This window comes from Sebastes fasciatus, chromosome 11, assembly GCF_043250625.1.
Source record: "Sebastes fasciatus isolate fSebFas1 chromosome 11, fSebFas1.pri, whole genome shotgun sequence".
NCBI lineage: Eukaryota > Metazoa > Chordata > Actinopteri > Perciformes > Sebastidae > Sebastes > Sebastes fasciatus.
Window position 1 is genome coordinate 23,617,281 of NC_133805.1, and position 12,695 is coordinate 23,629,975.

At 39.6% G+C, this 12,695-nt stretch overlaps 1 protein-coding gene and 1 long non-coding RNA gene across 2 annotated transcripts in view; one reads left to right on the forward strand and one right to left on the reverse strand.

Annotated features, from left to right (window-relative positions):
- Positions 1 to 12,695, forward strand: part of LOC141777463 (uncharacterized) — a 234,776-nt gene that overhangs the window by 95,085 nt on the left and 126,996 nt on the right. The gene's annotated exons all lie outside the window — the stretch shown is intronic.
- LOC141777432 (vimentin-like) lies at positions 540 to 9,846 on the reverse strand. Its single transcript, XM_074651662.1, has 9 exons — positions 9,208 to 9,846; positions 7,864 to 7,924; positions 3,870 to 3,965; positions 3,470 to 3,634; positions 1,856 to 1,981; positions 1,392 to 1,612; positions 1,256 to 1,299; positions 1,087 to 1,172; positions 540 to 974 (listed from the first exon to the last, which is right to left on the reverse strand). Exons 1-9 carry the CDS (start codon positions 9,744 to 9,746, stop codon positions 933 to 935), a joined length of 1,380 nt encoding a protein of 459 aa, XP_074507763.1. The 5' UTR covers positions 9,747 to 9,846; the 3' UTR covers positions 540 to 932.

Below are 12,695 nucleotides of genomic sequence, written 5' to 3' on the forward strand. Positions count from 1 at the left end.
CATATGGTTTACATGTGAAAAGGAAAATATAGCTATCAGATAAATGTAGTGGAATAAAAATAATGTCACAATATTGTACTCAATATTGTTCAATATTCTATTATTATAACTGATATTTACTTAATATATTGTTGACAAACAATCTTACCTCAAGGTCAATTTAGTAGCCACTCTGGTGCTTTCAATCATGTCACATGATCTTCATGATTCGATAGAGTTTGCCCAGATGTCAGGAATTGTGGATGGTTAAATTTCCTTTTTTTTCTGAACACTTACCCGTTAGCTTAAAAGTTCAGTTTCAACGCTTTTTGAAAGCTCATTTGCTTCTTGAAACAGCTGTTGAATGTAATGTTTTTACCCCATTTAAGACTGGTTGAACAATTTAATTACTTGTGGACGATGTTACTTAAACTGATCCCCGTTTCCCCTTTTTATTCATATGAGGAATTGTTTTAATACTTCTACTTCATTACCATAAACGTATTACCAGCAAATACCAATACCAAATACCAGCAAAGTATCACACCTCATGCACAGTACTGAGTTACGGCCTTACTGGTTTATTGCTGCGTACAGGCAAATTGTGACATCTTTAGCATACAGATTTCCTGGAGTGTGCATGCTGTATTGATCAAAAATACTACTTTGGTTACAAAGAAAGATTTTTGTAGACCTCAATAAGGATTTCTATGTTGTGCTGATTTCATTATTGTGTCTAAACAAAATGTGACAAAAGAGAATACTTTCAGTAGAGGAGGAAGCAGAATACAGTCTGTGTCAACTAACAGGCTTACTGGATCATCACATATAAAGGCACTTTTCCGAGCTGTTTGCTTTTTGTGTTGTTTGTTTGCTTGCTTGTAGCCAGCCCCAGTGAAATGTGTTTCTTCGTATTGCTTTTTGTTGATTGTTTGGCAAAGACAGAGACATTATTACTCCATGTCATCGTGGTTCTGGGTTGACTCGTTGATCACCTGAACGAGAACATAAAGTACAGAGAAAAGGTGAGCAGGGTCATGCGTCTCAGCGTAAACGGCTGTCAGAAAACTACTTCATTGATTGAAAATCACTTGAAGTGGATTCTACCTGACCATCCCTGGTCTCAATTGTCTTGATGAGGACCTTCTTAGTTGTTGTAGATTCAAAATGAGGTTTGGAATCCATCATTGTTTCTAAAAAAAAAAAAGGAAAGTTGTTTTATTATATGAAAATATAATAACCAATACTGACGTCAACATGCAGACTGTGATCCTACCTCTCATGTTTAGAGATGAGAAGTTTGGCATTGGGGTGGTGATTCTGAAAATAGAGAAAGTCCGCAAATCAATATATGTCTCTTTTGTTGTATGTCCTGAATATTCATATGCACATCTGAGCTCTTCATCCATCACCTGCTCTCCTCTCCTTCCAGCAGCTTCCTGTAGGTGGCGATCTCAATGTCCAGGGCCATCTTGACATTTAGGAGGTCCTGGTACTCGCGGAGGTGGCGGGCCATATCGTCCTTCATGTTGTGAATGTCCTCCTCCAGGCGGCCGATGGTGTCCTGGTAACCGCCCGTCTCCAGGGAGAAGTTCTCCTCCACCTCTCTCATCTGGCGGTCCAAGGACTCATTCTGGGAGGGCAGCCAAGCGGGGAACAAAATGACACTTTAGGCAGTGAAAATAACTTGTCTCAAATTGATTTTTTGCTTTTGTGACCTGTGAAAATAAACTCTCACTGGATAGTTATCTATTTGCTTTGTCATTATTCGAAAGCATGCAGCGTTTTCTAAACTTTGAGTCCATTTGTTTGATCTCAGCTACATATGTATCATCATCTCGTATACTACAGTGTAAGCCTAAAGTTGCATACTCACAGTTCCTTTAAGGGCATCCACCTCGCAAGTAAGTGACTGAACTTGGCGTCTGTAGTCGTTGGCCTCTTGCTTGGCCATTCTCAGAGCATCGTTATTCCTGGCTGCAGCCTCGGTGAGGTCAGCAAACTGGCAACCACAGTGTCAAACATAGAGAGAGGAGGTAAGAACTGAGAAATCAACTGTTCAATAAATGATGAGTCAGAGGCTGAAGCAGAGCGTCTACGGCAGATAGCGTGAAGCATGTGAATTATGAAAGATGTGGCCACAAGAGGCTTGCACTCACGCTACACTGCGGCTTGGTGGTTGAGGCAGTTTTTTTAGGCAACACTGTTCACGACAAGTTAAAAGGTCATAAATAAAAGAAAGTTTCTATTTTACTGCATTGCTTTTCAGTATTTTGGCTGATGATTTTATGCCTTTTAAAGAAAAAATAAAACTTAAAACCAGCTGTTTTTTTTCTTCTTTTTTGTCCACATGGGGGCAGTGGAAACACACTGTAAACAAGACAGTGACCATTATCACTTTGTAGTTAATATGGTGAACTTGAGCCTTTTTTTCTACCATCATCATTTAGCAAATTCTTCAAATTGAATTCTCAAATTCACTCATATAATACTAGACAGGTTGATCATCTTCACCTTCCTTTTTACAAAACGAAACATGGCCAGTGCCTCAGATTTCGTGGTGTACAAATATGGAACGCCAAAATACACATTATCAAGAGCTCTGTATTCTTAGAAAATTTCAAAGGGAAATTGTCATTGCATTTAATTCCTGATGTCTAATTATGTCTTGATGTGTGTATTTGTATGTGTGTATGTATATATATACTGTATGTATATATGTGTGTAAGTATACTGTATATATGTATATCTATTATTTTCTCTTCTTTGGTTTTTGTTCTGTTGTTGTTTGTTTGTCATATAGTTATTTGTTTTAATTGTATTGTTGTCTACTGATGTGTGTTTTATTTTTTTGTTGTATTTTTCTAAATTTTGTTACCTTAGTTTTCTTATTTTTTTCCCTTTTTGTGATTATTTTTCCTCTTATGTTGAGGGGAGGTCCGTTGTATAAGTCTGTGGCTTCTTTACTTCTCCTGTCACATTTAATTCTTTTTCGATTATCTGGAATCTATCCATCTATTTTATGCAGTTTTATGTGTGCAATTTAAAAAAAAATCATGCGTATGTTTTTGGCTGTTTCTGATCTCTACCAACTCCTGAGGGAAATATCTGTCTTCTTAGCTGCTAAAAATAACTTTGTCAGCCAGTTGGTGCTGGGCAGGTAGTGTCGACTGCAGTCAAAAACAACGCAGACGAGGGCCATGAAACTGATCCAAAACAGTAAAATTGGGAGCTAAAAAACTAAAACAAAGAGCTCAAAGACACCAAAATGCTCCATAGATCTAAAGGGATCTGCAGAGTCGGGTGGTTTCATCACTATAAGTAATAATTTTCAAAAACAAGTATGTGATCAATTATTAACAGAAAAAAACATTGATTAAAGCTGCTATACATTTCATGGATCTAAAATATGTAGGATTATATTCAAGCTCTAGTCCATTTATTCTGCTTCTTTTGAATTTCTTGAACCAACTTCGTGAAAAATCTTTACCTTGGATTTGTACCACTCCTCAGAGTCCTGGAGGTTTTTGGAGGCCAGGTTCTCGTACTGCAGACGGACGTCCCTCAGAGCAGCTGTCAGGTCGGGTTTAGCCATCTCCATGTCCACCTGCACATGCTGCTGCTGCTGGATCTGGCTCTGCATCTCCAGCATTTCCTATAATGGTATCAATAGAACTTGCATGTAAAAATAGTTAAGTAAGACTATTTATTTTAATGTCCTTTTGTATACTTTTCCATGACTCTCCTGACTGTATTAACATTGCTCTGATGCATTGAACCCTACCGATCTGGTACTCTGGCCAGTGGCCAGATCAACAAATACCACAAATTATTTGGCAATGTTTCTGCAGTAGACTGGGTCAGCTTTAGCCACACAAAGAGAAGCTTACCTCATCATGCAGCTTCTTGAGGAAGTTGATTTCGTCCTGGAGTGATTCAACCTTCCGTTCCAGGTCCAATCTGGCGAGGGCAGCATTGTCCACATCCTGTGTAGTGACACTGACTCTTAATAAGGTGACTTGTGAAGGTTAACATGAACTACGCATTATGTGTCTGCTGACATAGGAAGAAAATGCTCTTTCACACATGCTGTACAGGCGCACTCACACAACAGCCACGTACACAAAATGTCTCATTGTGCAGCGAGGCAAGGTCACAAACACATTTATCCAATAGAGACCAATTGCAGGCACATGACAAGTGGCACTGCAGATGTTTTTTCCTGATTTCTCTTGTGTTGTAGACGCTGCAGCACCTTTTAGGCCTCGGTCCTGGAGTACATCACAGGCAGATTGGCAGTGGTGGAACTGCACTGAAGTTCAGTTTTCAGGTACTTGAACTTTACTTGAGTATTTTTATTATACTGTATACTTTATACTTTTACTCAACTACATTTCAGAGGTAAATATTGTACCTTTTACTCGAAGAAGTACTCACATCTTGTACTTCAGTAAAAGTAACAATACCACAGTGTAGAAATACTCTGTTACAAGTAAAAGTCCTGCATTCAAAATCTTACTCAAGTAAAAGTACAAAAGTATTAGCATCAAAATGTTCCAGAAACAAAAGTACTCATTATGCAGAATAATATAATAATATTATTGTATTATAATTATTGATGCATTAATGTGCTCATCACTTCAATGTTGCAGTTGGTAAAGATGGGGCTCATTTTAATTATTTTTGGGATATTTTACTGATATTATTTTGGAGATTTTACAAATTTTGTCTGACACTATGCTAATATTTTCCTGCTATTTTACTTATTTTTTTGGGATACTCTACTAATGTTTTTTTGGATATATTACTAATATTTTGGGGATATTTTACTAATATTTTGGGATATTTTATTTGTTCAACACTTTCATGTTGCAGCTCATTTTAATTGCTTTGTATATTGCTGGGTCATTTAACTCAGGGATTAATAAAGTTTCATCTTAATCTAATATTACAACAATTTATTAGTTGATTGTATTTTGTATTATTAATCTGCAAAGTAACTAAATAACTAAATTTATCAAATAAATGTAGTGGAGTAAAAAGTAAATATTTTCCTCTGAGATGTAGTAGAGTAAAAGTAGAAAGTAGCAGAAAATGGAAATACTCAATTAAGGGTACATTACCTCAAAATTGTAGTTACGTTTAGTAGTAGTAAATAGTTATTTTCCACCACTGCTCACAGATTAAGATTTTATATGTGCTTTACTTTTAAACTACCCAGTAGTGTATAAAGAAACTAATATTGGCTACATATTGAGTAGAGCTGCAACGATTAATCGATTAGTTGTCAACTTAAATTAGTCGCCAAATATTTTGATTATCAATTAATCGGTTTGAGTAATTTGTTAAGAAAGAAAAAATTCTGAAAAAAAAATCTGATTCCAGCTTTTTAAATGTGAATATTTTCTGGTTTCTTTGCTCCTCTATGACAGTAAACTGAAAAACTTTGAGTTGTGGACAAAACAAGACATTTGAGGATGGCGTCTTGGGCTTTGGGAAACACTGATCAACATTTTTTACCATTTTCTGACATTTTATAGACCAAACAACTAATTGATTAATCAAGAAAATACTCAACCGATTAATCGACAATGAAAATAAACATTAGTTGCAGCCTTAATATTGACAAATTACAATATTAAGTACTAATAACTAATAATACAATATATTATTGATAATATAACACCCTGAAATGAGTGTTTCAGCATAATGACTACTTTTACTTTTAGTATAAAAGTATAAAATTACTTACTTTTACTTAAATAATTAATGCAGGACTTTAACTTGTAGTAAAATATTTTTCGATTGAGGTAGTTCTACTTTTACTTGCATAAAGGATCGGAATACTTCTCTAGGGTTTGTCAAATGGTGCCCACTTACTGTGCAATAAAACAAACCACATGCCTGGCTGTCCTTACTTCAGGGAAAAAAAGGTTAAAAAAGGTTCAGTGAGATTGTTTCAATCCCTATATAAATTAATTTGATGTAATAAAGGAGGCACTGTAGAGCACCCAGAGCCACAAAGCATTATTCAAGAGGCACTTAATCCCATTTGTAGTTACTTAACAGCATTCTTAACCTGAAAGTCTCTACTGGCTCTTTTGGTAGACGTTTAGTCACTCCACTGGAAGCTCTGTTACTGAGTACTGACCATGTTCTCTTATTAACACTATAATGTAAAACATTGTATTGTAATGAAAACATCCTACTATATTGTATTTAATTCTATTTCTCATACATGTGGCACCACACGGCTGTGCTTTGCCAGGGCGTTGGCAGGCTGGTAATTGAGGTATCAGCAAATGAAGGAGCTTTGCCCCAGCTCTAATGCCACAAACAAAGTGTGCTATTCAGCAGGGTTTCCCAAACCCGGCCCGGGGCTGGAAGAGTGACTGTCTGCCTGACTGAGCGAGAGCCGGCTGCAGGCCCTGCATTGTTGTCTCTGTGCCACCATGGCAGGCCACAGGGGACTTCCTTCCTGCCATTCTTATATACAAGGTCATGATGGTGCAATGTATTGATAACATACTGCATGCCCTAAAAAAGCACCTAATCACTGGAGAATTTACTCTTATTCATGTCTGTAGCTATGCTAATGAACCTCATTTTTTGTTTGTGCAGTGACACTCTTTTTGCACGACTCATCATCACTTCATTAATCACCATGAACCCCAGTGTTAAGGAACAATCACTGGTTTCAGTGTGCTGATGCTCTGCCAGAATGAGACAGCCAGATCACATGGTGGCTGCTTCGTCTTCTCGCTCTGATAACCACATTGGGCCCACCACACTGTTGTCATGTCCGGCAGCTCATTCAGCGTGTCCAGTCAGACTTAAAAAGATCTCCTCTCATTGCAGGCCTGATTTAACTCAACAGCCACAACTTGGCCTTTTGTACCAGGACGGGGTCAGATCTGCTCTGCTCCGCAGCCTATTTGGGATCAAGGCGAGAATCTGCTGTTGTGTCATCAAAAAAGTGCATTCCTGTCTCTGCAGCTCATGAGCGATAATTAGATAGAGATCAAATGGACATTTGCACCTCATAAGAAGTGAGACTGATGTGAGAGATAATTGAGGTTTATCTCAATCTCTATCGGCATCTTCTGCTGTTGAAAACTAAGGTCATTTCCTTTTATCTCTCTCTTTGCAAAATGTATCACGTAACATAACAGAGGAAGTGATTTTCTTGATGTCAAAAGTGTGAAAACACTTTATTAAGGGCTGGGCGATACGGAGAAAATCAAACATCACAATATTTTTCACCAAAATACCTCGATATCGATATTGCGATGATATTGTAGGGTTGACCATTGGTGCTGTAAGAGACATATCTTAAGAAGCATATAAGAATATAAGAAGAATATACTTTGAAGAATGTAAAATGTTACACATATTTAACTAGATCAAAAACTATGGCGCTCCTAAAGACATATTTCGGTTATCTGATTCATCAAAATGCGACTCTGACGTCTACAGGAGAGCTACTTATACGAATTAATAACATAGTAAATATGCAGTTCCTTAATGCAAAAAAATAACATTCTACATTCTTCAAAGGATATTCTTATATTTTGTCCATACTTCTTAAGATATGGGTCTTACAGGTTGCGTTAACATACCATTTAAACAATGAGATTTTTGATAAGTAATCATCAATGATGTGAAAGTAAAGTAGCCAAAAAGTAAAGAAAAAGTACAATAAATTGCATCACTTACACTTACTGTGATGCAGCCTTTAAAACCAGGAGAATACAACACTTATGCCATATTGCAATATCCAAAATCTAAGACGATATCAAGCCTCATATCCCGATATCGATATAGTATCGATATATTGCCCATGCAGCCCTATAGCTTTATTTCATGACATGCACCATACTGTACCTGTCTGAAGCTCTGCATGGTGCTCTCAGCCTCCTCCCGCTGAGACATCTCATCCTGCAACCTGCAAACACAGACAAAAAGCAGGCATTTTCATTTCAACAGCATTTACACCCCAGAGCTGCACTTTAAGTTCAGGTTTTGCGCAGTGCCTGGCATATATAAGAAGATAATAATGCACTATACCCACTTTTAACAGTCCCTTCTGCACTATATTCACTTTATTAATAGTCCTGTATCACAGCTGTTACCCTGCACTATATTCAGTTTTAACAGTTTTCTTCATCTCCTTGTATTTTTATATCTGGTATATTTTTTTGTACTTTGCACTACTAACTTTTTTACTGCCTTTTTACTAACATATTTTGCACTATGGAACTGTGATGCTGGAAACTTGAATTTCCCTCGGGATCAATAAAATTACTATCTATCTATCCATCTATCTATTTATCTATCTACTTCGCTACATTTCAGATCAAGTTTTCATACCAAACACATGATCAGTTTATAAAAGATGATGCATTGTTCTACATTAAACTACCCAACAGTATAAGTAGTTAAAAGCTCCACCTGAAGAAACTACAGCATAAAAAGTGTGTATAATGATAGTAATAAATCATGGTGGAGAGTAACACAAGTATGCACTTTTGAGGTACTTGTACTTGAATACAGTGGCAGCTGGTGGTAGTTTTTCTAGGGTTAGGGCTGTGCCACATCCAATCAATTTCAGCAAATATCCCGCTATGATTTGATGCAAAAAAAGTGAAGGTATCAAGTTTTAACAGTTTTCTTCTTCATCTCCTTGTATTTTTATATCTGGTTTTTTTTTTTTGTTGTACTTTGTACTTTGCACTACTAACTTTTTTACTGCCTTTTTACTAACATGTTTTGCACTATGGAACTGTGATGATGGAAACTTGAATTTCCCTCGGGATCAATAAAGTTACTATCTATCTATCTATCTATCTATCCATCTATCTAAATAAATAAACCAGCCTGTATTGAAGTCTGTATAACAACTTTATGAGTAATTAATAAGGGGATATGCACACTGATGATAATAACGGATCTGCTTTGTAGGTCTCGCTATAACAACATCTGTATGGAGTTTCTTTATCATCACTTAGTGCCGTGCCACGCCTATCTATCTATCTATATATCCATCTATCTATCTATCTATCTATCTATCTATCTAAATAAACCAGCCTGTATTGAAGTCTGTATAACAACTTTATGAGTCATTAATAAGGGGGATATGCACACTGATAATAACGGATCTGCTTTATAGGTCTCAATAGAACAACATCTGGATGGAGTTTTCTTTAACATCACTCAGTGCCTCCATACTTCTCTCTCAGCCTCTCGATGTCGTCGGCCAGGTTGTCCCGGTACACCTCGACCCGGGCCTTCTCGTTGGTGAGCTGGTCCACCTGGCGCCGCAGCTCCCGCATCTCGTCCTCGTACAGGTCTCCGACCCTGGACGTGCCTTTGCCCCTCAGCTGCTCCAGCTCCGCCAGCAGGATCTTGTTCTGCTGCTCCAGGAAGCGCACCTTGTCGATGTAGTTGGCGAAGCGGTCGTTCAAGGACTGCATCTGCGCCTTCTCGTTGGTGCGGTTCGTGATGAACTCGCTGTTGACGGCGTCGGCCAGGGAGAAGTCCAGGTTGTCGGAGGACAGCCGGGGCATGGCGGCGCTGCTCCGGAGCCGCTGCTGGGTCGACTTCACCGCGTAGAGGCTCGGTGGAGCGGAGGAGAGCCCGTAGGACACCCGGGAGGAGGTGCGCACCGGGCTGGAGTACTGACGGTTGCTGGAGTAGCTGCTCCGAGACGTCACTCTGTCTCCGCCGAACATCTTCTTGTAAGAAGACTGTGTATTTTTATAAGACATCTTGGCTGGTGTATATATCTCTTTTCACACAATAGCTCGGTGGTGGTGGTGGTGGTGGTGCTCTGGACCAGACTGCATCAGAGGAGTGCGCCTGGGAAGGCGTTTCCTAAACTTATTTATAGTCTCCTCCTCATGCAAATGCTCTCAACGTGTGACTTGAGTGACACCTTCATGATCCAATCAGAGAAGGGCAGTTTTTGTCTGTAAGGTCCATAACAGAACAAACTAGGCCAAAACTGTTATTGCAGCACAATAAAGTAAAGATATGTGAGGTGTGGTATGTCCTGTCACATCAAAGATGAGAAAAAACCTTAAAGGGACTGTTTGTAAGATTCAGAAATGCAAAACCTGTGGCCGTTAAGTCAACGAAAGTCAGCGTCGGGCTCGCGCTTGTGCTCGCTCTATATAGTCATGAACGAGCATCGCTCAAAACAGTGAGGCGACACACGTCAGGTAAAACCACAATATCACTCTATATTTCAGCTGCTTGGCAGTAATGTTAGCTGACCAGACGAAGGTCTCTCCATAAATCAGTGCTGATCCTAGTGTTGGCTTTTTCCTGCTTCAGCCTCCGGGGCTGAAGCAGGAAAAGCGGGTCGGTGCCGGGTCTGAAGCAGGAAGAGAAACGTTACTGTCTCCCGACTGCGCTCGCAGGGAGATAACGTGTCTCTCTGCAGAGCCCCGTCACTTCACAAGACACGGGAAACCTCTGTTGGTCTGGAGGAGCTGCAGCATTTATTTCTGCACAAACGTCCACTGTACATTCACTAGATATTCTCAGAGCTAAACTAACTCTTCTGTAGTGTGTAGTGTGCGCGCGTTCACGTCTAGAGGTGGAGCGAGACAGCGAGAACGCGCGCGGTGTGTGAGTGAAGGCAAGCAGGCAGCGGAGCAGAGACTCCGGCCAGACGCGAGCGCGCAGACGCGATTTATACCTGTAAAAAGTTACATACAGTCCCTTTAAAGGTCACTGTGCACCAGCTGAAATCACATTTTGGGTTATTACACTGGTTTCAACAACAACATGTGGGTGTCAGGAGATAGCAGATGGGGCTATTGATAGTTCTTTTTTTGAGTGTTTCTTTTGGATGTTTGTCCACAAATAATAGAAAACCCTGAACAAGTATAGGATAGGCTTTGGGTCTGATCTCCAAGAACTGTTTAAGTTCAACTAATCGGGACACAGAAACATTTAAAGCTGCAGTGGGTAGAAATGGAGCAAATGGGATTTTTGGTGTAAAAAAAAATCATCTGTCTCTGTGTCCTCCGGTGCTCCTAATGGCATCTGCAAGATTTCACAGACCGAAGGAAAACAACCAATCAGAGCTGATCTGGAGCCTGCCGTCTATGAGCAGCTGTCAATCACTGGCAAACTCTGATCAAACAGTCAAACTATGCAGCGCTGATGAAATATGAATCAATATTCTGTTACTGTAATGCCTATTTTTCACCTCAAATGTTTTCAGAAACATCTTGTAGTGTACTGTTTAGCTGTAAAATGAGGCAGCCATGTTGAGATCAGTTGAGGAAATACCAAGCCCCGCCCCCCAGCCGGAGCACAGCCAATAGGAACGCTCTCTCTCTGAAATGACCTGTGATTGGCCAAAGTCTCCCGTTACGGGCTAGATCTTTTAAAGCCTGAAAACAGAGCCATGAGGAGGAGCAGAAGTCTAGTTTTCTCTCAGAACACTTGAATTACAATATGCTGAAAGGTTATTATGATTCTGTTGCACAATAATGCCAAAAATATACTGCCTACTGAGGCTTTAAATGTGTTGTTCTGGGAGAGAAGAAGGAATTTCCCACAACTTTGTCCGTGTCAGGGAAATGTCATCCTCACAATCCACGTTACTGACATAATGCAGTGCTGAGAATTGCTTCCTGATATCGGATTTATCCATTTAATCAATTTCTTTGTCCTCTTGCCTCTCGCTCCAGATAAACACACACACACACACACTCCACAATGCATTCTCACACAGCATGGCTTTGTCCAATCTGTTTTATCAAGCGTTGTGTCATAAGACTCTTCAATAAATTGCCAACCACCCATGCTAATACTGAGTGTACATATTAGAGCATATTATCTTGCTGTGTTATGCTGAAGTCACAATTGGTAATCAGAGGACATCATGCAAGAGACGGAATATGCAAACACATCAAGTCTTTGATGATCACACACACACGGAGAGGAAAAAGAGAGAAAGACAGCGAGGTTCGGGTGGACAAATCAAAGTCATCCAATAGCAGCAGGTTTTGTCGCAGCCTTGGAGCGTATGTTTGTTATCAATCACCCTTTCCTCAGATTGACCTGCAGCAAATAATGATCAGATATGTCAGAGGAGACTATTTCTGTCCCTGTCTGTGTGTCTGTCTTTCTGTGTCTCTTTCTTTCTCTGCATACAGAGCTGTCAGTGCTGCAGTGCTGCTGACTATAGAGATCCAGTGATGGTGAAGGGAGACGCAGGGCAGCAGAGCTGAGCCAGTGACACTCTACACCACTGCCCTGGTACTACTGGGTGAATACTGTGCTCTTCACAAAACACCAAAGAAGAGGTTTAGTCGTGTGTTTGTCGACTAGATAGCAGCCGGAAAGCACACATATTTCTTTCACAGAGATTTTCACATTTGTGCCACGAGGGTTCAGGTGGCTGCAGTGGTTTGAAATTGGCATGTTGCCCCAGAGATACAGTGTGACTGTGCAGGGAAAACCCCAGCTACTCAGTGAGCTGCTCCGATCTTTGTGTAGCTTCATAACATTAAACTGCAGTCTGGCTTTGTCTGAGCAAAATGGAGGACAAGTTAAGGGTTTTAGTTTGTCCTTGTTGTCCTCATCTTTACTAAACAATTTAATTTACTTACAGCATTTTCAAGATCAACTAAAGGTTATTTTTTTGTAACCCACCTATCTGCATTTAGTTTTTTTCTCTGGTTGTATGCAGTGGTGGA